We start from the raw sequence: 26,296 nt of genomic DNA, 5'->3' as shown, positions 1-26,296 counted from the left end.
TATGGGATACATTTAAATTTGAAATAAATGTATGTAATATTTGTGATTCTTCCATCTTTAGTGTCTTGACATTTCATTAGTGGTGCATGGGCCTAACTAGCGGTGTATATTGTTTCATTAGAATCAGAATAAAATCCCAAATGGAGGCCAAAAGTTGCAAGGGCCTCTGAAGAGGGAAAGTGACAGCTACTGTAGGGCCCATGTTCGTGAGGAAATCATGGGTAGAAATTCTGCCATTAAGAGTATATTTTATGTCCCACCACCATAACCCCCCCCCCCCCAAAAAAAAATGAACCAAACGCAAAAAAAATCTCGTATTACTGGTTGAACTAGCAAAATCCAGTTTCTAGTGGTTTAATATGTCTACCGTACTTTTCAAATACACAAGTCATTTTTGAAGACTGTTGATGCCTAAATTGTACTCCAGTGCATGCAGTGGGTCGAGTCCAGCTCTCTTACAAATCTATAATTGGAACACAATTGAGAAAATATTTCTCCCCTTGAAAAAAAACAATATTTCCTAAATAAAATCTCGAAAACACTCCCAAATGTCCCATAGCTGACAGCTCTTTAGCTGGCAATTAGCCTGCCCTATAATAAATGTAATCAATAAGTGTTTTAGGCTAGCCTACCAAATCTCTGCGGATAAGTCCAGCCTACTAGCCTACTGCAAGCTTACTTTGCAATTTATTATTTAAAAACACTATTATATTGGACACTATCAAGCTACACAGACTGGAACTTAGTAGATCAACATTTCTTCCTTTAGGTTACGGCTAAAGACAGCCAGACAGTGAAACTCAAACAGTGAAATGTGATGGCTCAAAATCTAATTTGCAGACCGGGCTGCCTACACTTTTATTTTGATAATCATGAAGTTATAGCCTACACATTTTTTTCCAACTTTGAAATGATTTACATACAGCTGCCGTCATCATTTCCTGTGCAGTCCACTTTTTTCCTCCCATGCATGCCGTTATACAGAGGAGACTACTTTTGCGCAGGGAAAAAAATCAGTTTTCAGGCTGCAGAGGCAGAAAGCAACAGAGACGCTGTTCAAGAATGGATTATTGACGAAACTCTGCAACAACAACAACACAGACAAGCAGGTACGTTTCTGACTAAACGAATTACATCTTGTAGAGAAATAGAGAGATCTAACACAATTCTAACAATATATTAAGTAACTTTGTGGCATCTAAAATATTAAAAAGTGAAAATCTCCTTACATGTGTAGCTAACACTTTTCTATTGGTATAAAGACGACTAGGCTGTTAGTTATGCCTGAGTTACGAGGAGTTTAATCGATGTTTAATCGATGTTGGCCAATTGTCGTTTTCACTGTTAGTAAGGACTGATGTTTGAGGAAAATGGGATTCTTGTCAGCTGTGGTGCTGTAATGAGAAGGCTCGGCCTACAGGGGGCGCTTCAGCCTTTGAATTTAATTTGTTTCCAGCTAATTGATGCAAAGTGGCAGTAGTCTGTGTCTCAGTAGCTACATTTCAGACAGTGGGACTCACCTTTAGATTGTTTTATTTTCTTTTATTTTCTTCTTCTTCTAAGTATCCCAGCACGTTAGTATCCAGTTGCAGCACACCCGTCTTCAAGGTTTCTGTGACAATGGTAACATTTCTGTTTTGAATGCGTGGTGAAAAGTTAAAAATACCAGATAGTGGAATGCAGCAGATGTCCTTAGAATAATCTTTCCCCACTGCTAAAAATCCTGTCTGTGTTAGATACAGTATCTAATAGCCTACATTTTGAATACATTTTATTTTTGCTGAGTAGATGGCTCAATTATTAAGAAAATCAGAGCACATTCCTATACATATTGTTCAGTTATCAGTACCCAAGTAGTAGAAACTGGGTTGATTGCATATTATTGATCTGTGAGTAGTAATCAATTCTGATTGCTGAGATTTTGGTAACTACTATTCCTTCTCATTTGTGTAGATGTATGTAGATCAATGATTTGATGAGTGTCTTTACTACTCATGCTACATACTGTAACATAATGGGGGTTACCAGCATTGATAAGGATACGCACGCACGCATGCACGCACACTGGCGCACGCACACACACACACACACACACACACACACACACACACACACACACACACACACACACACACACACACACACACACACACACACACACACACACACACACACACACACACACACAGGGAACTCTTAGAGGCTATATGAATCACAGGTCAAAAGAAAAAGGCAAAGGGGAAGGAAGAATTCACTCTAAAGACTTCATCCTATGGCTCAACTTTTACAACCCAATAAATTCTTCAACATGCAGTCAGTAGCCTATATTGAATATGTCTCAACATCCTCGCTTCTGTCTCAGTCACTTAATTTTCTTCAAGTCATTTTGCATAATGGTCTAATTGGATCAGAGATACAGTGTTTCTGGAGTTCATGGGACAGCAGCAGCAGCACAAACTTGAGGAGGCCTGGAGCTGATAGCAGTTCCCTCCATGGCTCATGGCCAGCAAATGGAGTCCATATGAAAAACACAGCCAAAATAGGGTTTTAATTGTGCCTGAGGCTCTAGAAGTCATTAAAATGATGAATTCACACTGACAACAAAATAGCTACTTCTCATCTGAACAGTATTTAGGCTAGCATACTGTACAGTAAGACCGAATATTCCTATAAAATTAACAGGTAGTAGCATTTATATTATTATTATTATTATTATTATTATTATTATTATTATTATTATTATTATTATTATTATTATGTTTTAACATAAGTGAGCTAGCCTTTAAAGAAGAGAATGTTCTTGCTGGGCAAGTTGCGTCTTCGCTCTCACTGCTGATGGACTGTGTTTCAGGCTCTGAGCAGGAGATGAGACCTGTCACCCTAAGACACTGAGACAACTTCATGTTGGAGTTTAAAGTCCCCCTCAGGACTGTTTCCGGCACGCTATGTGGTGTTTACTGTACCGCGACCACACCTTTACACCTGTACACCTGTACCGACGACACCTTTACAATCAAATAGAGCGTATACGTTGCTCTTCCATTTTCCAGAGCTCCCTGGACCCACTGGCCTTATGGCTAGTTAAAATGTTCAGATACTGGAGGTAAAGATCAGATAGGAATTTTACAATTGAACCTTGTGGCAAAAGCGCTACAACGCTGTGGGACAATCTCCTCAAATCAAATGTCTTGGACTTTGCATTCAGTCAACAATGATGCAAACATCATGATTTAATTGGTCCTGCTGTGAGTTCTTAGTCAATGTTCTCACTTATGTGACTGATTGGCTTTAGCAGGTGTGTAATAATAGTGAGAGAAGACCTTGTGGGATGATTGTGGATTCTTTTATTTTTTTTTACAGCAACATAACTCTCTTATGCTGCTGTAGATTTATGATGGTGTAGCCTGATGTTTTCTGTGCTACTCCTTTGTGTGGCAGTATATCAATCTGTTAAACGGGTGAATCGGGGCCCCTATGAATACTCACCTTGGATTATGGCACAAGGGATCGTGACATCACATCCTGTCTTTTGATAAATGCTCTGTGGTCATAATAATCCTGAAGCTAAATCTTGAAGGAAGTACATGAACCTCTGGGAGTACCGACACACGGAGACTCTGGTCACAGCTCTAAGGACTTGATTGAATGTTTGAATGCGAGCGTATAGCATATACAGCACCAATGCTTATTTTGGTCTGAGCTTTTGTTTGACGTTCCCGGCGTCATGTAAGAAAAGACCCAGCTTCCTGTGAGAACTCCAGATGGTATTCCCGTCAGTTAGAAGAAGGAATTCCTTGAGCACAAGTTAGGTTAAGAGTTTGGTAAAAAGCAGCCCACAAAATACAATACAACAGATGTTTTGTCTTTGTCTCTGTTGTGTTCAGACAACCAGGATTCACAGTGTCTCCTCAGGAAAGGAGCTTCTTTATGAGACTTTTGAAAGCTTTAGAGCGGAGCACCAGTGAAAAGCGTCACCGTGGCAAAGCTGTAGACTTCCCGCTGACTTGATGTTAGGAGCGCTGATGACTGTGAGGATGTCTGAGTTTTGTGACTTCCCCTGTTCCCAAGACTGTGGGGTGATAAGACGTCCCAAGAGACTGAGGGGAACAGAGAACAGTGTGAGTCAAGTACAAGCTTTCTGGATGGGGAGTAGAACAAGAGACTGAGGGGAACAGAGAACAGTGTGAGTCAAGTACAAGCTTTCTGGATGGGGAGTAGAACAAGAGACTGAGGGGAACAGAGAACAGTGTGAGTCAAGTACAAGCTTTCTGGATGGGGAGTAGAACAAGAGACTGAGGGGAACAGAGAACAGATCTAGGCTACGATATCAGATCAGGTTTCTATATCGGTTTGATATATTGTGATTGGGAGCCATTTCAGTCCATTGGTAATATACTTGCCTCAGTGTATTGATTGTATTAAAACCAAATGTGTGTGTGTGTGTGTGTGTGTGTGTGTGTGTGTGTGTGTGTGTGTGTGTGTGTGTGTGTGTGTGTGTGTGTGTGTGTTTTATTCTAGTGCTGTATATTGCTGTATATAGTGAATTATGTTCTAAAACGGTTGTAAAACGGTTTGGTACTATTTTTTCTTGGACAAGGTTTTGCTACTAGCAAATGCCAACAACTTGTGCTTCCAATTTCCCAACAATCAAAATGCCAAGCAAGCTCCTTTTGGGACGGAGTGGAAGAGGCTCTTATGATAAATGAGATACAGAGGAGGCTTTAAAAACGAGCCATCAATTCAAATTAGGGTTATTTATGTGTCATTGATACAATTAAATCCCTGTGCCAGTCAGTGCATTGTGATAGATTGTAGGGCAGATCACATTGCATCCATGTTGGTCTGTGGTGTTTTATGAACAGGTGTGTGTGTGTGTGTGTGTGTGTGTGTGTGTGTGTGTGTGTGTGTGTGTGTGTGTGTGTGTGTGTGTGTGTGTGTGTGTGTGTGCATGTGTGTGTGTGTGTGTGTGTGTGTGTGTGTGTGTGTGTGTGTGTGTGTGTGTGTGTGTGTGCGTGTGTGCGTGTGCGTGTGCGTGTGTGTGTTCGATGTGCGTGCCGTGCATGCATGTATTTTGATCAGACATTATATCTAGGGGCAATTGGAAATGATTTGCTAAAACAAACATTGGTTTAAAATGTGTTTAGTTTATATTTCGTATTGAAATGAAAAAGGATTTATTATATGTGACTTTCTAAAACAGAAAAGTAGTACTTTTGTAATGCGCACTGACCGCTGCAGGCATACTATAGATGTTTGGAATATGAGTGGCTTTCGGATCCCCCCCCCCCCCCCCCTCTTTGGTCTGTATGCTATGTTTTTAGATATCGTGCGGTTTGGTACTATTTTTTCTTGGACAAGGTTTTGCTACTAGCAAATGCCAACAACTTGTGCTTCCAATTTCCCAACAATCAAAATGCCAAGCAAGCTCCTTTTGGGACGGAGTGGAAGAGGCTCTTATGATAAATGAGATACAGAGGAGGCTTTAAAAACGAGCCATCAATTCAAATTAGGGTTATTTATGTGTCATTGATACAATTAAATCCCTGTGCCAGTCAGTGCATTGTGATAGATTGTAGGGCAGATCACATTGCATCCATGTTGGTCTGTGGTGTTTTATGAACAGGTGTGTGTGTGTGTGTGTGTGTGTGTGTGTGTGTGTGTGTGTGTGTGTGTGTGTGTGTGTGTGTGTGTGTGTGTGTGTGCATGTGTGTGTGTGTGTGTGTGTGTGTGTGTGTGTGTGTGTGTGTGTGTGTGTGTGTGTGTGTGCGTGTGTGCGTGTGCGTGTGCGTGTGTGTGTTCGATGTGCGTGCCGTGCATGCATGTATTTTGATCAGACATTATATCTAGGGGCAATTGGAAATGATTTGCTAAAACAAACATTGGTTTAAAATGTGTTTAGTTTATATTTCGTATTGAAATGAAAAAGGATTTATTATATGTGACTTTCTAAAACAGAAAAGTAGTACTTTTGTAATGCGCACTGACCGCTGCAGGCATACTATAGATGTTTGGAATATGAGTGGCTTTCGGATCCCCCCCCCCCCCCCCCCTCTTTGGTCTGTATGCTATGTTTTTAGATATCGTGCAAATGTCTCCAAATTAACATTCATGGTGCACAAATTGTGTGGTTTAGCTAACATTTCAGAACTACAAAGATGCATTTTATGATCCAGCGAATGCTCCAGAACCGCAGTGAGAGTCAAAGGATTTAATTTGCTTGGTGCTAACTTAAACTTAGGGGGATAGCTATTACATATTGGTTGAATATTTGTGTTTTTGCGGTTACCCCAAGTTCATGCCTGTGGGTACGTCCAAAAGCAAACACACATATTATGGCAAAAATTCACATACTTCAGAATATGTTTAGAGATATGCTTCAAAATATACACACTAATTGGCCAAAAATATGTAGGCTATGTGAAGTTTGTTCTGCTGCCCCTATGGCAGGTTCTCAGGCTTTTTCACGTCAAGGACCCCTAAACTGACACAAATTAGACCATGGCCTCCATTTGATAAGATTTGGTCCCTGGGTCCCCCATCTGATAAGATTTCCTATTAAATGGGGGTCTCCTCCATGGAATAATTTGTGTCAATGATTCAGTTTGAGAAGTTCTCAAACTTTACATAGTAAAGTAATAGCAATAGTTTACTGTAAAATATTACCCTTGTTGCTGGGGGGACCCCCTGGAAACCCCTCCCAGACCTCACTTTAAGAACCACTGCTTTATGGGATGGTGATGCTCCTGTCTCTGGAAATCCCTTTTGCTGTTCCTGGAAGGTTTGCATTCATATCTACCTCGCCACTCAGTTGGGATTGAATGTAGATGCAGCATTATAGTTATTCTGGGTAACAGTCTGTCTCTCTCATAAGCCGAATTCAGATCGTGAATATGCTGCATAACTTAGTCCCAGAGACATTACCCAGCATGACAATAAACAAAGCCAGAAGGGCATGGGGCCAAATCCCAAGAAAAGCGGGGGGCAAACAACCCGTTTCCATGGAAACAAGTCCTGCCTACGACTCTCCAACAAGCAGGGAGGCAGGGATTTTTTTTTTTTTTTTTTTGGAAAGACATGACTCGCAGTGTATTGAGAAAGGTATCCGGGGCAAACTGGCTCAACTTTCTCACCGCATAGATCAACGGGATTGTGCGTCGCAGGGGATTATTAAGCTGATTATGAAAATGGCCATGGATGTGAGGCGAAACTCTGAGGTAACGTTTTAAAGCCGACTGCTTTTTGAGACTGGCATTATTAAAGGCGACTTCGGCAGGCGCGTTAATGAAACGTGCAGGGAACCGGACACCGGTTTTTAAACGGACGAAAACAAGCATAGAAACAATTCCACGCGAAATGTTACCGAAAATGCGCAAGGTGCGTTAAAGTGCGGACCTCGTCTCCAATGTCACCATATTTGGTCATCAACATGTTAAACGATGGAATTGAGCAGTCTGGTATTTTTCTTTCTTTCTTCCAGCTGACCATTTGAATGAGAGGAAAAAGTCACAACGGATAGATAGATAGGCAGTAGACGCCGGTGAAAGTGCTCTGTTTAGTGTAATTAGGCTAACCGTTAGCGTAACATGAAAAAGTCAAACTTGCAGATAAGCAGAAACAGTCCAGGCGCACAGAGCACATTCTGACGGACACTGTGCTGTTTTCCTCTTGTGGGGCACTGAGGGGACAAAGTTTCTTTTCGGACATAGAGTTCTTCCGCTTCACTTCTTAACAATAACAACAATGAACTGTATTTATGTAGCAGAATTCCTAACAAAATGACAATGAGTCTTATTAGGCTAAGTGTGTAGGCTAAAATGCAGACTGTGGGAGAGCGCTTTCACTTCTCTCTCTCTCTCTCTCTCTCTCTCTCTCTCTCTCTCTCTCTCTCTCTCTCTCTCTCTCTCTCTCTCTCTCTCTCTCTCTCTCTCTCTCTCTCTCTCTCTCTCAAATAGACTTTCTATTGTGCACATCTAACAATGACCTTTCCCTCTCACCGGACGAGAGACTGTCAGCACAAAGCTGTTGGAGGCCCCTCGGTTCCCTATTCAATGCTGCCTGTCACCAGATGCTTTGAAACCTGTCATTTGATAGAAAATGTGATTAATCCTCTGTTCTGAGCTGAGTTATATGTGAGTCTGTCGGCCACCACCATCATTTTCTTCTAGTACCCAACAAGGAATCCATTTTGGCCCAACCATCCCTCTAAATGTGTGTGGGAACATGTCTTTACCTCTGATGATGATAATCATCATCATCATCATAATTAGAATAGTGATGAGGAGAGCTCGACTCAGATTAATGTGGCATTTTGTTTCCTTATTGTTATATAGGTCTTCTAAAAACTTTGTTATTTGATGACTTGTAAATCCAATTGAAAAAGGCCTACCTCACTTTTTCAAAGTGAGAAATGTTACCCAAAAAGCAGGTAGCTTTATGTAACCTACAGGTGTGTGGCAGTAGTTTGTGACTCTTTTGTAGTTTGTTTCAGCTCAGCTTTTGTTTTTATGCAGAGTGAATGGAAAAATATCAAAGCTATACTAACACATATTAGAGGAAGATGTTATACGCTTGGAACGAATATGGCGGAGACATCTGGGTTTTAGTGGAGTTTGACAGTAAGGTCACCCTGTTACTAATGATTTGTTTGGGAGTGGGACATGAAAAGACTATTTCTCACTGTGAAACAATGTGTGACTTGAGTCATGATGATTTCTGGAACCAACATGTGCCAAGTCGCTACCAGACATTGACATCATCATGACATGACATCACATCACCATGACATCAACATCAACACAGCATTGGATGTTCTGCGTTCCTCTCTTCGAGATGCTGGTGAATCGAACCCTTGCTCAGACGTTAACAGTCCACTGTCAACTTTGACGTCTAGGATTGCAAACATTAGAGTTGGTGAACTTTCAGCCTGTTAAAACCTGTGGATGGATGGTGTGTGCCGCTCTTTCAGGCTCACTTGCTGTGCAAACGCCAAAGCCTCTTTGTAAAGTAAACAACCTATGACCTGCGGAAGCGCCAGGTACTTTATCTGGCAGTACATTTCACAACCCAGCAAGTGGACACACCTTGCCAGATCATGTAATTAAAAGGAGTCATTGTTTTCAATTTTCAACATAGTTGATGGATCATGAGTTAATTCCCAATTATCTAAATTGATTGATTTGTCATTCTTATGTGAACAATGGAAAGATTGACTTGAGAGGACGGACATTCTGTCAGAGAGCCAGATAAACTCCACTGTCAGCTTATATCTAAGCTTATATGTAAGCTTTAATGTTGTCAAGAGAGGCCGTTTGATTTGAAAGTGGTTTTGAAAGATATGTTCACAGTAAAATAAGCATCAACACTGGCACTGTAGTAGTAAACATTTTGGTGTTGAGGTTAGTTTAACCCTGGCTTTGAGACTGGCAAACAACAGTACATCTTGTCTGCTTTGTCTGCAGTGACACAGATCCTACCCCCCCCCCCTGCTGCTGCTCAGATGGACATAAGCATGTTTTGCACATGGCGGTCTCCGCAGCTGTGCATGTTCATATCAAGGTTACACAGGAAGGGGTTTCTTCTGTTCTACAAAGAGAAAATGTGCCATGATTGCCTTAAAGCTGGAATGGCTGAAAAGTGGGTGAGATAAAAAAAAAAAAAAAAAAAATCGGCTCCAAGAATTGCTTCCACCTGGCCAAGACTATGGTGGCAGAATATGTAGGTATTTTACACCGGTACAAGCTAAGGTTTTGGCTGTCAGGGACAGCCCTCCAAAGACAGACTTACCATCAGATAAAAGATGGTATATATGGTAGATACGCTAGGCTAGACTGGGTCATTTTCTTGGGAGTTCACTGCTGGCACTGAAATAGTCAAAGTAAATGAAAGATGGCCGCTCTTAAAGTATCATTTATGTCGCTTTTGTGCCTTTGGTATAGGCTGCTAATTACGAACAGAATACTTACACTCAGGTTCTGTGATATCGAGCTTTCAAGTCAGATAATTAGATTCTATTTGATCTTGTTTGGTCTGTGATAAATGTCTGTATGTCTGCACATATCACGAGCACAGTCCATATGTCCGGTATTTCTAAATGCTTTGAGTGTCTGGAGGTGGACCCCCAACTACCAGGATATTTATGCAGTAACTCAACTCCCACACAGGCTCTGTTAACACGTCCGTTTCAGCCAGCTCAAAACCCTTTTTGTCCGTATTGGACAAAAATGCTCTTTCTGGAGAGTTTGAAACAATGGCCTGGATGTGGCCTGGATCACTGTGTGGGCTCATAGTCATATAGTCAGTGATGTCTGCCTGCCAGTGAGTTGTGACGTTTGGAAAGAGCTTGAGAACTTGCACAGATTTTTTTTACTCTTCCCTTCCCCACTGCTTCTTGGCAGCGAGTGAGCTCCGTGGTGGTTTTAAAACCTTGAAGTCAGGTTGCAGATCAGCAGAACCAGAGGACCTGTCTGCCAGAAAAGCCGAGGTGCGGTAGACTGTAGAACAGACTTACAATGTTATCCTCTATTTGTGGAAGCCAGAAATTGGAATCCACTTAAAATTAGATTAATTGACGCTTGTCCATTAGGAATAATTTTGAAATAAACCAACATAATTTAAAGAATTGCATTTCTCAATTGTATGTTATAATAACAACACTCTGGTTGTCAGCCAGATTTAGAATCGACTTCCTGGTGTAAATCAAGGACCCTAAAAAAGAAGGATAAGACATCAATCACATCACAGCATTCACATTTTGTATAGACCAAATCACCGTGACGTCACCATGTAAACAAATTTACTTCCGGGTACCACTTGGGGAAGGCGGCAGGTTTAAATGTGCGTGTTGTCAAATAAATGCTGTCAAACCCTCTCGCTGTTTTCGGCCGACTACTTTCAATTTAAATGGTTAAACGGTTGGTAAACATGCTTGTCCGACGTATCTAGCCTTTCTTCTGTGTTTGTTTTATGTAGTGTTAGCTAGCTAATAATGTTTGTTTGTCTGTCAAACTCGCTGTTTTTTTGCAGACTCGTAACCTCGCGTCACCAGGCTCTTCTCGGCGAGAGCAGACTCGTTAACGTTACAGACAGAGCTACCGACGCCACGTTAATTTAATTTAGCGTCAAGTCTACTCTGGTCTGGTCCAACAGGTAAATAACCACTAACGTTAGTGAAAGTGTTGTTATGAATGATATTAAACAACAACACAACACGGACGAACCATTTTTGTCTTCTTTGTCTGTTTTTGTCTTCAACACGTCAGTTTGTGCCGTTCACCGCCATTATAATGTGTGGACCCAGGGGTACCCGGAAGTAAATGTAAACATCCCGCTGATTTGGTCTATTGCGGCCAGACTTTGTGGCCAGTTCTATTGAAGTGAATGGGGTGGACACAGGGAAAGTCCCACTATAAACCATCATATCTGTGTTGTTTCAGCTTTGATTGAAAAATGCTTCCACCAGATTAAAGAAAACACATTACATGATGTTGACTGATACCCTGTGTGGTCATTTATCATGATGTAGTTAGCTAATCTAGCTCTATTTTGGACCAAACAGGGGCTTGAGTTGAGCTGTATGCAGCTGCTGGACAGAGCCATGATCTGTTTGGAGACCAATAATAAGGAAAACTAACATGCACATTTACATAAAAACTTCAGTCAACATCGCATAATGTCTTTTCTTTAATCTGGTGGAAGCATTTTTCAATCAAAGCTGAAATGACAGATATGATGGCTTATAGTGGGACTTACCCTGCTCGCCCCCCAATGCAGAATTCAAACGCTATGACGTGAGTGATGTCTTATCCTTCTTTTATAGGGTCCTTCGTTGGTGTAGTTGATGTCACCCAGAGTCATGTATATAGAAGAGTCGCGACATCTCCGTTCACTCCAATGGACCAGTTTTTTTACTCTCAAGAGTTCCAGGAAGTAAGATTCTGGATTAATCAGCACTGTCGAGTTGCAGCAAAATGGACAGTTTGTGTTGTACTTTGAAAGGGTCCGACGTTTAAAGAATCAAATTGTCCACTATCTGCTTTATTTTAGCATCCAAAAGTAGCGCGCGCCTCCTTCCTGGCTATTCATTGGCTCCTGAGTCATGCATTTTGGACCTCCGCTGACACCACTCTCTTACTAGATTGCTCTGATGTCACCTACACCAAGGCTCTAATGAATGCTGTGATTGGGCGAAAGTATGCATAGATAATGAGTTGCCAGCCACTATAGGCAAAATCTCTGTGCGTCCATTGTTGCTGAGTGGCAAAGTTCCAACACTGGATATCCGTATCGCAACAAAAAATAAAAAGAAGGAAGAAAAACATTATGTTAGAAAGAAATCAACATAAAATATTTCTTGACTGAGTTGAAATCAGTGCACTGGATCTTTAAATGAAGTGAAATAGCGCTGCACTGAACAGGAAGTGCCATGCAGGTGCTGAATTTTAATTGCCAGTAGTCTTTGTTGAATGAGAAAGAAGCTCTTACATTAGATCCAGGTGTTTCCACCCAGCTGTGCTTCCACCCTCTGAAAACATTCTTTCATGTGTTGAATGCAGCCGGCGTCTGATGGATAAGGCAAATATTAGTGCATTCCTGTGACGGGCAGACATGTGGATCAGACGATCTGTCAAATCTGACAGGGCCAAGGACTTGTGGAGTCAAGATCTTTTACCTTATGGATTCACACACACACGCGCGCACGCACACACACACACCACACAAACCACACAAACCACACACAAGCTTTGCCTAAGCGTTGTGAGGTTCACTCTCCTGATAAAAGGCTTACTTTTTAACCACAGCTCCCTCTCAAGGACGTGTTGGACACAAAGACCTCTTTTATTCCCAGCCCAGAGTCTCATGGAGACGTTCTTTTATTCCCACTTCATCAATATGTTCTTGTTGCTGAGAGAAATGCATTGATATGCCTCTCCCTCTCTTGCCATCAATTTGTACTTCTGGACATGAGGAAGCCAGGAAAATAGCATCTGAAATAGCTAAGCTAGAGCATTTAAATGACTGTGATGATGAACAGGTTTTGTTCTTGGTTCGGTGCTTTCAGAGTTTAGTTTACTTCTTGTTCCAAGTTGTTCAAAACTCTGAGCATAGATTGAAGTATGTGTGTTGTTTCATTGGACCTGGAGTGACTCAATACCAACCAATTACAGAAATTGTATGCCTGTGTTGTGTTTTGCATTTTTTAAACCTACATTTTAGAGAAAAGAGAATGGAAAGTATGTTGAAAGATTCTGAATTAAAAGTGAAACAGATGAAGAAACACAAGCAATCATGATTTCTTAAGGGGTCCAGTTATGGATGCTTGCTTCATCAACAATGGTTCAATAAAATAAAAAAACACAGATAGATGAAGAATAAATCCTTCAATGTCAAAGTTAAGCATTGCAGAATCAGTGGTAACCACCATGTTGCTCTATGTGTTGTGGATGTAAATCATGTTGTCGGTCATGTAACTGTCATGTTGTCGGTGACTCTGGACGAAAATGTAAAGGTGAGAAGCCTACAGAGTCTTTTATAACCTCACTATGGAAGTCATTCTCGCTAAATAAACAGACACTTTTGAGTCAGCTCCGTGTTAAGTCAGTACATGAAATTCCACAGAAATATCTGGCAGGTGTGCTCCATGATAACGCAACTAAACAACTTGACATCTTAGGGAAATCAAAAGCCTGTATAAATCATTTGAAACCCTCAGACAAAACATGGCCACACAATGTTGTTCCCTTTCGTAGACCTGCCTTCCCGTAGAAGTGATCTATTTTACCATCAGTGCCAAGTCTGTCATCAACAATGCTAATGCTCCCCATTAGCAGTAAGCTTGTTGACAACTCATGGATGTGGTGGCTATCTCTTAGCGGTTGACGTTTAGCTTGCCTCTGGCTCTGACCTCTCAAGAAAATTGGTCTTGAATCTGGTTGAATGCACTTCAAAGATACTCTGGAGCTTGCTTGGAAATGGTTGTTTACAGCCGGTGATCTTTTTTTGCACAAGATGTTATCACACCTCAGGAAGTCAGTTGGCTAACGCCTTGGTGTTTACTCTGCCAACTCCATCTTGGACCTTTGTGACCCATTTCTCTGATTGTTTTGTTGTAGAGCTTTCTCAGCCAAAATGCTTAAAATGCTAGCATACAAATGGAAGAAAATTAGCATTGTTACCCGCATGATAGCTAAATTTAAGTGCATAGAACAAGTATATTAAAACATTTTCTTGACTTCTATAACTGACGGCAGTTTTCTCCCTAATCCTTGTATATTTGCTTTAGGGTGCTCAGTTCACTTATTCAGTTCAAGTTTATTTGTATAGCACATTTCCTTACAAATGCTTTCACAGAATAAATAGGTAAAAAGTTACAATTTACATAATTCAAAAATCTACACAATAAACATTCATAAAAATAGGAAAACAATATATACATGATATACATAAAAATATATATATTAAAAAAATCACACTTCCTGATCCATATTTGCTTTAGGGTGCAGTAAAATTATCGAATGGTCCAACGTTTTCAGTGAAAGAAGAAAGTCTTATCCATCTTAGTCAATGAAGTCAATGAAAATGACCTTTGACCTTTGACTTGCTTGTTTGTTGCAAGTTTGCTTTTCCACTTGACTGTGTGCAAAGTCAGTGACAAAATCTCCATAGCAGCGGTTTGTAGAATCATTTGAGAATTTGTTCTAGGCCTACTCTAAATTTTCGAGCAGTTGCCATGAGAGCAGTTGCCATGTTTCGGAACTTTTCAGATGCTGTCGTAGTCTTTGTTTGTTTTCCGGTGGTCTATATGCGCATCGATGCACTCTCAAATTTCAATATGTAGGTAGGCTTGAAGTATCCAGAGACGTTTCTGTTCGCAAAGTGGTGGAAAATCAACCTTTTAAAGCCATTTCTGTGGGATTCCACATTTATTGTTAGAATACCATTGTCAAACATAAATTCTGCAATTCGGTCTGTGTTTACCGCAGTCACAGGAAGTACCGTATACGCCTCTAGCTTTCATGGCCTGCTTTCTCCTGATGTACCATAAATCGTTGCACTTGCTGTGCCATGTTTAGATGACCTTTTCGTCCAGAACCCCAAAGCACAGAATAACGACCGTGTTTGAGAGCTGTCAGGAGGATTGAACCGGACCATTCTTTGTGTTTGATCAAAATAAGGACGCATGGCCACTCCACTTAGCCCAGTCCGCTGCCACAGGAAATAGCCGACAGCAGGAATGCTGCCTCTCTCCTCATCTGTCTATATAGGTCCTCAGCTCCACTGCTGATTGGCTGCCTTCTCCATACAACAACTTCCTGTAAACAAGTCACCCTGCCAAAGCACCCTCCCATCCTCCACCTCTGATCTCCGGGAGCATTTGACCTCCTCATACATCAGAACCATCTTTTTTTTTAGCTGAAGAATGGGAATAGAAGGTGTTCTTGGAAGGGTCGATGCTGCGTTAGAAAATAAATAGATAATAATACTATTATTACTAAACCCTATTATAGGGGTTAGTAAATTGCTGGTCTAATGGGAGGTTAAGCATCCAGGAAGTGTTTATGGTGAGGACGATGTGTTAACGGTTTTTCTGCTGCTTCAGCTTTGCAGGACTTTGATTGTAGGATGTAGGATGTAGGAAATGGATTGACAGTATATTCCATGATTAAATCTAACTGGTTAAAATGGGGTAATGGTTCATTAACCTCTGTATTAGATAGAGACCATGACTGTGTGTATAGAATCCCGAGAGTCTGAAGCACTAAAACTACAACTCTTCTGTACATATTAGAAGCAAAAAACCCATTTGTAATGAAAACACTGGACTTTTTCCTTTGCTCTCTGGCTGTCCAACACATACACTGCTAGAGCTCACTGAATCCAAATAACTGTGCAATGTCTGCAACTGTTCTACAATCCAATCGAATAAGTAAGGTCCAATTGCGCTTATTGGAATTGGATGGACTTTGAAGGGCGTCTAACCACACCTTTGTATGAGATCTTACGCAGATCATAACCGCTTCCAAATTCCAAAGAACTCTGGGTTCGGCCTCTGTGTCAAGTCAAGTTTCATCATAGAGCTTTTCATAACAAAGCATTGTCTCTGAAAGGACTTGACAGAGAACGAGCCTACCTAGATCTATCTACCTAGATCTATCTACCTAGTTCTAACTACCTAGATCTATCTACCTAGATCTATTGACCTCAATCTATCTACCTAGATCTAACTACCTAGATCTAACTACCTAGATCCATCTACCTAGATCTAACTACCTAGATCTAACTACCTAGATCCATCTACCTAGATCTAACTACCTAGATCTAACTACCTAGATCTATCTACCTAGATCTATCTACCTAGATCTAACTACCTAGATCTAACTACCTAGATCTATCTACCTAGATCTATCTACCTAGATCTAACTACCGGTAATCAAAAATCAATCACATACCAAAATTAGGCAAAACAGTATGCAACAAAGAGCAAGAGGAAGAACCTGAGTCTGGGTTCCAGAAAGTCTGGTTACTATATTCATGCTGTCTGGTCTCGCACTAGACAGGGCTAGGGCTGGTCAGGGCTGTAATGGTGAAAATAGATTTTAGGTTTTGAGCTTGGATTTGAATATATGTATTTCCAAAGAATTTGCTTTCTTAATTGCAAGAGGAAATTGGTTTGAGGTAGGGATCTTGGTAGGAAAACGCTCTGATGCCTGCTTGCCTACCAAAGCTTTCCTATAAATCTCTAATAGCAAAGTTCAGTAGCAGCGTTTCGCCCAGTGTAGGGTAATGCAAGTCTGGTGGCCCACTGGGCCAAAGTTGACCCCCCCCGGCCCCCACCTGTCCTAAGCATTGAGGTTCTATTTTATGTATTTTTTTTATTTTTTATTTTTTTGCCCAATTTTGTCTATGGAAGCTGTGTCATAGCTTTTTTAAATGCTCAATTCCACGATTCCGTCCATGATTCTGTTATCACATAACTATATCACAGCCTTACTGCTGCCATCAGTCTGTTCTCCACTGGGGGAAGGGGTGTCAAAAACACACACAAATAACACTCATAAGCCTAAATAATCCTCAGTTTTCGTTTGCAGTTCATGCCTTTTGTTTTTTCTCATAGCTTCTGAAATGCTGCAGCTATTCCTGGTGTTTCATATCATTTATGTTTGTCCATCAGGTGAGTGGGCGGTTCCCTGGCAAACATGACTGCCAACAAGAGTTCGAAGGCTGCGCCTCGTGCAGGAGGGGGTAAAGCTCCTCGGGACGTCCCCGACAGGTCAGTGACATCAGCATCTGGGACGGGGACTCGGGGGAGGGCTGCTTATCTAGGATTCATGGCACATGGCATTAAAGCTTCCACTTTTTCCTCAGATTGGATTTTTTTTGTTCTATTTAAATCAGAATGGTATTAAAGAGCGGAGTCGTTGACGATGTCTGTTGATTTCAACAGTTTCTCTCCATGAATTATCAGTTCATAGTAGTGTTATGAGAAAGTACAAACTTGATTGGACTTTCCATGTTTTTGTAAAGAGGATCCTGTATTCTGGAGTAGGGCCCTGTTCAACTATGAACTGTGAGTAGTGAGCTGAAGCTGTGTTAGCATGTTAAGAGCTGACATTTATAAAGAGTTTTATAAAGGCTTACAAATGCATTATGCCTCATGAATGTGCTCATAATGCATTATAGACATGACCTTCATAGAAACTGTTACCAAAATGCCAAAGTCTACAGTATACAGACTCTATATACTCTATATTATAGAGTTACAAAAAGGCATCCAAAACGTCTGCTGGAGTCAAATAATATGTGCTGGGTTTGTAAAAACAAGTGAGAGAAAGAAAGGGCCAGCAGGTGATGGGTGTCAAATAAATGGCAGAGTTTACAAATCGATGGTGAGCTATAATAGGCTGGTGCAAGTGCTGCCCTTGAGCTCCGTCCATCCTGGTCACCCGGCAGGAAGTGGTTTGTGTGCAGCCGGAGTGAGAGCCAGAGGCCAGCTTGTCAGTGGCATCCAGCTCTGTGTGCAGTAACTCTATGTGTGGTCGGCCCAGCTGAGGCCGTCTATTGCCAGAGCCGGGCTTATTTTTACAAGCTTGATCCAGACCAGCAGAACCCTTAAAGACCCCGGTCCCAGCAAGCCCTAAATAGACAAGAATTCTGTTTTCTTTTTGATTCAATATGAACTTGAAATGTCTTCATACTTCAGTCAAACATTTGACAACTTAAAGAAGTCATCCCAGCCAAATTAGGCTATATTTTTTAAGCATGTTTTATTCTATGGCTGATTGACTCATCACTGATGTTGATGTTGATACTGGATCTCTTGCTATGTAATTATATCATCTTTAAAGTACAGTGAGTTGATCAGATTTTGATCGACAAACACAAACAAAGCTATACTGTAAAATAAAGTACTGTAAAACAAAAGGAACAAAGCAAACACTAGCAATCGACTATATTAAATAATGTCTTAAAATTCAGTGAATTTTCAAAGTGGTTGGAATGGGGGTTTCACACTGAATTACAGCATGCAGTCCACATGGTGGGCCACTGAATCGGTCACTGATAGGGCTGGGTAGGTATCCCCACTGATTTTCTGATTCGATATGATTCTGATAAACAAGGTGTGGGGGTGACAAAGTCTTGATTTCTGGTGGTTTTTGGGTCTCAACAGGGTTAAAGTTTCAAGCATCCACGGAAAAAGGCATTATATTAAAATAATTTATGAACGATTTATGATATCAGTTCTTTCAAATGAGTATCGATTTGATATGGATATATCGATTTTTCTTTTCAACCCTGCCCTAGTCACTAATATACTTAAACATATGTATAGTCTTTCTTGTTCATAAAGGACAGCCTCAGGCCAATTTCTATCACTAGTAAATATTTCACTGCCACTCTACAGGAGCCTGGTCCTGCCACACCGGCACCATTTTGGATCTGTGAGTCAGGAGGCTGTAGTCAGCATAGTTCAGGATCGGATGGAGGCACACCAGGGAATTCTGTTCCATTTTCTGATTTTGAAATAAGAAAATAAAATGTAAAAGAGGATCAAACCCATACATTATAGACAAAATTTAAAGTGAAAACGGATGTGAATAACTCACTAATTTGTGCTTTTATTGGCGTTAGATCTGCATTACTGTTTGTGTTTGGTCTGGCCACCTCTCTGCTCGTTGTCTTCAAAGACACCGCTGCCTCTCTCTGGCCTTCTGCATTAGCCGTGCTACTTGGCAGAGTTTTAGACAGGGTTGATTTTGCCAAAGAACCATTATGATTTTAATTTGCCAGACAAATTAGAACTGCTCCCTACTGGACATCATAAAACCTGGAAGTGTGTTTGATGGATTATAGGTTGTTCAAGTATGCAAGAGTGATGGAGTTTTCACTTATAAGTGGGATGTGCGCATCTCTTTAATTTGTTGGACACACCTGGATTTAGAAAGCCGACGAGTGACGATTATAAGGGCATCTTTACACAGTGTGCTTTTGAAAATTATAATTCGTTTGCCATCAACCATTTTCCTGTTTATATGCATAGTAATATTCTGAGTAAGGTTATAATCAGAGGACATACAACCTAATTAAGTTGAGTTGTGCGCAATATTTTTGATTGTGTAAAACAGGATTTCTCTTGCCTCTTTGATGGAGTAATGTTGGATATGCTATCTATCTAAACACGGTGGAAGTATATCAAAACGAACGGTAGCCCACTAAATCCACACAATCCATATGAGGAAACTGAGCCCCTAAATGGACTTCCATAAGTGTCACAAAGGATGGCTCATTATAATTTTTGTAAGAAATACTGTAATAGACTAACAAAGCATTTTTCTCAAAGTGGTTGAGTGGTTGTCATTGTTTATTATACCTGGAGTATATATTATATATACATGTATACACAGTATATATATATTATATATTGTTTATTATACCCTACCTGCCGCTGCCTGGTCTGCCGGCACTGTGCTGTCTCACATTTTGTTCTTGAGGCGGTTAATCTGGATAGAAAGATTGTTAATATTAATGAGCCATAACACAGCCTGTTGTTGGCAAGGATCAGAGTCATGCTGGACGTAAAAATGTGTTTTATTTTTTTTGGTGTCTATATATAACACCATACAAACAGCTTTTAATGGACCTCAAGACATAAAATAAAGCACTGGAAAGTATAGAATATGTGAGCTTTAAACACCTTAGTAAGTCACTCAGATTCAAATTCCTTGGCTACAGAGCAGTGTTTTTACATGAGAATGAGTGATGGCAAAAGCAATTTCAAATGTTGATGTTAACCAAATAGTGAACAAATTGAACATTGTTTTAAATGGGTATGTGACAATCTGAGATTTCATATTGAATATTAAGCAACCGAGTCGGAGTATGAGAACATTGTTCGTAGACTAACCTATCCAGTTAATCCATGTGTACCAAGCTGGCGGAGATGATGTTGTTTAAATCCATTTTAATGCTTCAATCAAACTATAATCTTAATCTGATTAATCCTGTGTTCATCCTACTTGAAAACAGGACAAATCAGCAGGCGCTATAGAGAGTGTGTTGTAAGACTCTTCAGGCAAGGCCGGAATACCTGGAAATACTCGATTTGTCATCGGGAAATTAGATGAGACAATCCATCCTGTAGACTTGATCACCTGCGTAGGGCTTGCAGGTTCCCAGGTGTGATAACAGTCTCACCCGCCCTGGAGCATGAGTAAAGAAACCAGGGAAAGGCAGGGACGTGTGAAGAGAGATCTGTCCCAACCTGCATGGCTGGATCATAGTCCACACAGCACTCAGCTTCCACCTCCCAGCAGCCCCCCTACGCTTGTTATTCTAACCGCGGCTATGACATCAGATCTCCCGACGCTTCACTTTCGCAACAGTCAGCGAGCTTCCAAGTCGTGACAGAGTTCCTGAAAATGAGTAGCAGCAAGGTGTCAGCGATCCATTAGGGAAAGTCTGTCTCTCACACAGTCTGTGTGGAAACCTTAAATCAAGTTCCCAGAATGTTTGTGCGTGGTGAACAATAGTGTAGTCAGCAGTGACCGTGGGACTAGCATCCAGTCTGTGTGTCAGTTAGCCTTAGGGATCACACAGAGAGAAGGCTTTGAGGACCAGAGCGCAGCAGTGCGTCTGCTACAGGTAAGGTTGCATATCTTGCTCAGTGTCATGGGTTCTTTATGTGTGTGAGGTCCACAGTGATTCTCCCTAAGTCCTGTGGAAAACTCCTCGTGGGCATTTTAATGTGGTCTGTATTTGCTCTGGCCTTAATTTCGATCTCCTGCTGCCAAAGACAGAATACTTTCCTTTGGTTGTTTTAAATATGTGGTTCAAGTTTTCATTTTGTCTTTTATCTTGGAAATCAATTCAAAACGTTGATGTGATTCTTTAAGGTCTTTTCTTTAAGGTCTTTTCCTTAAGGTCTTGTGGTCCCTTCCATTCCATAGTTATTTCTTCTTTCTATTCCACACCTGTTATTGTAGCCTAGTACCAGTCAAAAGTTTGGACACATCTGATTGAATGTACTATGGGTTTCATGATCTTAAAGCCATTTTGGTATAGAGGTTTACGTTTAAATGTTTGAAATTTGTTTCTGAAACAAATGTATGTATGAATTGTTTTCCCAAAGCCTTTGTCTTTCCATCAAGGCAAAGGGTGTCTACTTTAAGCGATCTCAAATAAGAGAGTTTTGATTTGTTTAACACTTTTATCTGCATAATTACATTTGGGTTATTTCATAGTTTTGACTTTACTGTTATGCCAGAATGTGGAAAATATGAAAAAATATGAAAAATGTTGTGCATCCAAACTGGGACTGGTTGAGTGGAATATTAATGATAATTATCAGGCTGACATGTGCCTTTTTTCCTACCTTCTTTTCTAGGAACAAACATATCAATGTTATTGTTGCCAAACGTTTCCGAGATGTGAGTTCACGCCCTCACTCACACCTCTCTCTATCTTGCTTGCAGGTGCCAGTCTACATCCCCGCCTCCTATTCTCTCAGCCAGTCAGGCGCGGTGCCAGCAGCCTCTCCTCAGCGACGGTGAGGGTTCCGGGAAGGAGAGCAAGTACGTCAGAACCGACGGCAGGTTCCTGGGGCGTGCTGGCCGGAGCAGCAAGACCGCTAGCCTGTGCGTCGTGGACGTCGACGACGCGCACGGCCCACTCACCAAGTCTAAGAGCATCAGCTGCTTGGAAAACACACTCTCCATCTACAAACCCCCAGCTCTCACCCAGGCGTGTGAGGAAAGCCAGGGCATCCAGGAGGAGCAGGGGGACACTCCGAAACAAGGCGATCTTTCCCGGGGAGATGGACTTAACGGTAGGCCCTTGAGCTGGAGCACACTCTCGCTGGGACCTCCCTCTAGCCAAGGCCACAAGCGCACCCTTTCCCTCACCCGTCCAGTAACGGGTGCACCCCCCACCGCTATCCGCAAAAAGATCTCGGAATGGGAGTGCAGGAGGGTGACTCTGCCTAGGATGAGCTTGTGTCTGGAGAAACGGCCAGGAGGGGAGCGTGTCGGGGGTAGCGAAGGCTGCCCCAGCATGCTGTCGTCCCCCTGCAGTGACAAGACGTTTGACTTTAAGGGGGTCCGCAGGATGAGCACGGCGTTCTCCGAGTGCTCCTACACAGAGACGGAGGAAGAGGAGGCGGCGTCGGACAAAGACGGCGTGGGCCGCTTTCAGAAGCGGTTAGGGAAAACGGAGACCTCGGGGACATTCCTACGGTCCGTCTCGGCGCGGAAGGACAAATCGGCAGTCCTCAATAGGATACAAAAGATCGAGCAGGCCCTGAAGGAGAGCCCCAGCTCAACCCCTCCACGTTATCTGAATAACTGCTATGCTCCGGACAAGACGAGGCAAAGGTCTTTCGTGCTCGGTGGGACAGAGGACTTGGACAGTGCGTGCACCAGTAAGCGCAGCAGTATTTGCTCACTGGCCACTGAACCGGACATCCTTTCGGTGTCTGATAAGCTCTCTAAACTCAGACAGAGGTTTAGTGTGAGCTCCACGAGGTCTGAGAGCCCGGAGCTGGCCGGCCCACACACCGCTGGGGGCACACCAGTCAACCCCTTGCCCAAACCCAAACGCACTTTTGAGTACGACGCCAACCAGAACCAGACGGATGTGTTGCCAACCAATGGACTACCTCCAAGCAGAGCCTCTGAGTCCCCCCCGCCGCTGCCCTCTACCCCGGCCCCTAGCGTGACGCGTACGGCGAAGACTGAGGGGAGCACCCCCGCGAGACTCCAGGATAGGTGAGACAAGAGTTTTCTGTTTCTTTTAGTCGAAGATGCGAACGAACACCTTTGATCGCGTTGTGTGTTTTGTTGCTGCATTCTCAGACAGTAAAACCATTCATGTCCTTTCCCCCCCTTCAGTCTTCCTCACTGGAGATGCTGATTTATGATGCTGCTGCGTATGCAATGTGAAACCACCCGTCTTCAGTCAAAACACGGGTGCGAGGGATTTGTTTTAGACCCATTTGGGGAGTTCCACATGTATGGCAGATCATTTATTTTTCTTGGATTTTGAACTGTTTCTAACATGTCTTGAGAATGTTGTTGGGGATAAGGATCACAGGCTAGCTGTTTGTTTTGTGGGTGTGTTGTAGTGTAATAGGTTACTGGCCAGGCTACTTTGTCTGGTTGTAGCGATGGAGCGGTCTTATTTGGTTCCTCTGTTAGGATTTGATAAGCGGAGAGATGAATAGGGAATCTGTCTTTTCCACTAATGAATAATAGTGTTAGTGCCTGGCTTCATGTAAACTAGAGTATCATGTTATGTTGATACTGCCTGTAGCCCTTTTGTCATCCTAGCTTGCCTCATGTGTTTTGTCATCATGAATGATATCATCATAGGCGTTTTACCCTAATAGGGTCACAGAAAGGCAGTTCACATTGAATAGCTCATTTATAAGCTACATTACTAATATATTGTACTCTACTGTAGTAGACAGTAGAGTCAGACTGTAGACTTAAAGTAGCACCATATTCCTACATCAAAACAATACTAGTTTACTAAAACTTCGCCTGTTACCAGTGTTGGGGGTAACTCATTACAAAAGTAACATATTACATGTAATATATTACTTTTACCAGTAACTCGGTAATATAACTTATTATTTATGGGATTTCAGTAATATTATACCAGTTACTTTGTCAAGTAACTCAAGTTACAAATTGAGTTACATCAAAGCACATATTTAAAAAAGATACAATCATTTCCTAATCAAAGTGTGTGTTTTTATGCAAATAACCAATATAGATGACAATAACAAAGGAAAAGAATAATGTTTAGAATTGTGGATTGTTTACACTGACTTCAAGGCGGTTGAAATTATTTTTCGGGATGGTTCCGGGGCGGCGATGTCATTCTGCTGCTGCTGTTGTTTTGGTAAAAGTAATGCAATAGTAGTGTAATAAGTAACGAGCTACTCTACACAGAAAGTAATATTGTATTGTCAAGTAACTTATTACTTTCAAATTAAAGTAACTAGTAATACGTGTAGTATATTACATTTTGAAAGTAACTTGCCCAACACTGCCAGTTATTTAGTATAGATATTCTCTGATTTCCTTTAGTTTGTGGCAGCAATGTACTACTAGGTAAAGTAGTGAAGTGCCCCAATCTGAATTATGATGCTGCTCTGTAGTTGTGTAGATAGTCTAAATCTGATGTTTCTGTAGTATCTAGTCTTCATTCTTTATTTATAGCGCTCAGAGTAAGATGTCTTCAGTCCATTACGTGAGGGCGGGGCCATCGCAGCTCTTTCTGATGGGGATGAAATCCTGAAACATTCACGACTTGGACTCTGTGTTTAACATTCCTGCGGCTCAGGCAATTTTCAGAGCACGCTTAGAAGCCGAGCCGTGGAGGCAGCGACATGGCCGTAGGATCCCTGCACTAATTTAGCGACCTTCCTCTGCAAAGACAGGCACACACACTCACTATTAAGCGTGCCAAATAGTGTGCAAACAGCACACAGAATTGGTGAAATATTTGCATGTTTTTTACGCGTGACTCATCAGGAATGTCTTGTGATTGGAGCACATGTTGCTCCGAGCAATGAGCATTTTGAGCTTGGCGTTTCGTTTCCCTGCAGCTTGTGTTCCATTTTTTCTTCCTCTCCTTTTCGGTATTTTATATTTGGCGGCTTTTGACTTGGGGCTGCTGAGGGACCAGACATGTTTTGGACTCCTGGAGGTGTTTTTTAGCCACCTGTTTAGCCCTTCTCTCTCTCTTGGCCAGTGGAGAATGTTACGAGTGAGCCAGACCCCTCTCTACTCTTATCTGACTGCTTGCTCCGTGTCATTTTGTGTGCGTAACATCTTTCCCCCCCTCCGTCTCGGTCTGTGTTGACTTTCTTCACTTCTTTCTAGGGAGTCGTGTGAGTCAGAGGATGCTGCAAGCCTGCCCTCCTCCTTGTCTCCATCATCACCACCAACAGAGAACGGCACCGTGACCAGACAGACCCGGAGTCGGCCCAATTCCAAAAGCACTTTAGAGGAGAATACCTATGAGGACATAGTAGGTAAGCGCCTGCCACACGTCACTGGTGTTGAATACAGTAGAGATGGCCTCCAAATGACCTTGATCACTTACTGGCCTGTTTTTGACCTGGGTTTTCAATTTCTATCACATCCTTTTTCAGTAGGAACTATCCAGTGTATTTGAGTGAAACCAACTTTGGCCTTTCAGCAACGAATGTTGTATTTACATGGACTTTACTTGCTGAAAGTTTTTTCAGGAAAAAAAATTAACCCACTCTGCCTTATAAATTCTAAGTGTACTAGCGTAGCTACTGTATGCCTTTCTTTGAAACCACGTTTTTGCTATTTTCCAGATTATTTTATGATTACCGTAGTTTGTGATGATTGGATCGTAGGAAAATATCAATCTGATATCAATCAGTTGTCTTATTCTTAAAACAAGGGGAAAACAGTGGCTCTGCAGTTTTGTGAGGAATCACAGTCAGCTCCAAAGTTGTTGTTTTTTGTCAGTGTCACTACCGGTTCTGTTGTCTCTGTACTGTTTTCTGGATATCTAATGACACATTGACTATGAAGTTCAAATTTTGACAGCCAATATCATTTGAAGATTCAGGCTATTCCTCTGGTAACCTTGCGAGGCAGCCGGATTCACGCGAGATCATGAGATCACGATCACATGACAAATGCATCTCGCCACGCTCCAATCTATTGGTTCGAATCTGAACCACCAGTGGTTTGCACCAATCAGCATCCTCTGAGGCAGCTACGGCCGGGTTTTAGGTGTGACGCCAGTGAGAGCGAGCCTG

At 41.8% G+C, this 26,296-nt stretch overlaps 1 protein-coding gene across 1 annotated transcript in view; it reads left to right on the top strand.

Moving 5' to 3' along the window:
* The first annotated feature begins 7,156 nt into the window (after positions 1–7,156).
* dennd2b (DENN domain containing 2B) overlaps positions 7,157–26,296 on the top strand; it is a 55,026-nt gene continuing 35,886 nt past the window's right edge. The window contains exons 1-4 of the mRNA XM_083650936.1: positions 7,157–7,214; positions 17,168–17,266; positions 21,966–23,255; positions 25,380–25,531. Of these exons, the coding sequence (XP_083507062.1) occupies positions 17,193–17,266; positions 21,966–23,255; positions 25,380–25,531 (1,516 nt within the window). The 5' untranslated portion in view covers positions 7,157–7,214; positions 17,168–17,192. The remainder of the gene's footprint in view (positions 7,215–17,167; positions 17,267–21,965; positions 23,256–25,379; positions 25,532–26,296) is intronic.

This window comes from Poromitra crassiceps (assembly GCF_964638095.1).
Source record: "Poromitra crassiceps genome assembly, chromosome: 14".
Classification (NCBI taxonomy): domain Eukaryota; kingdom Metazoa; phylum Chordata; class Actinopteri; order Beryciformes; family Melamphaidae; genus Poromitra; species Poromitra crassiceps.
Note: the sequence above shows the minus strand (reverse complement) of the source record. Positions and strands in the feature narration are given on the sequence as shown.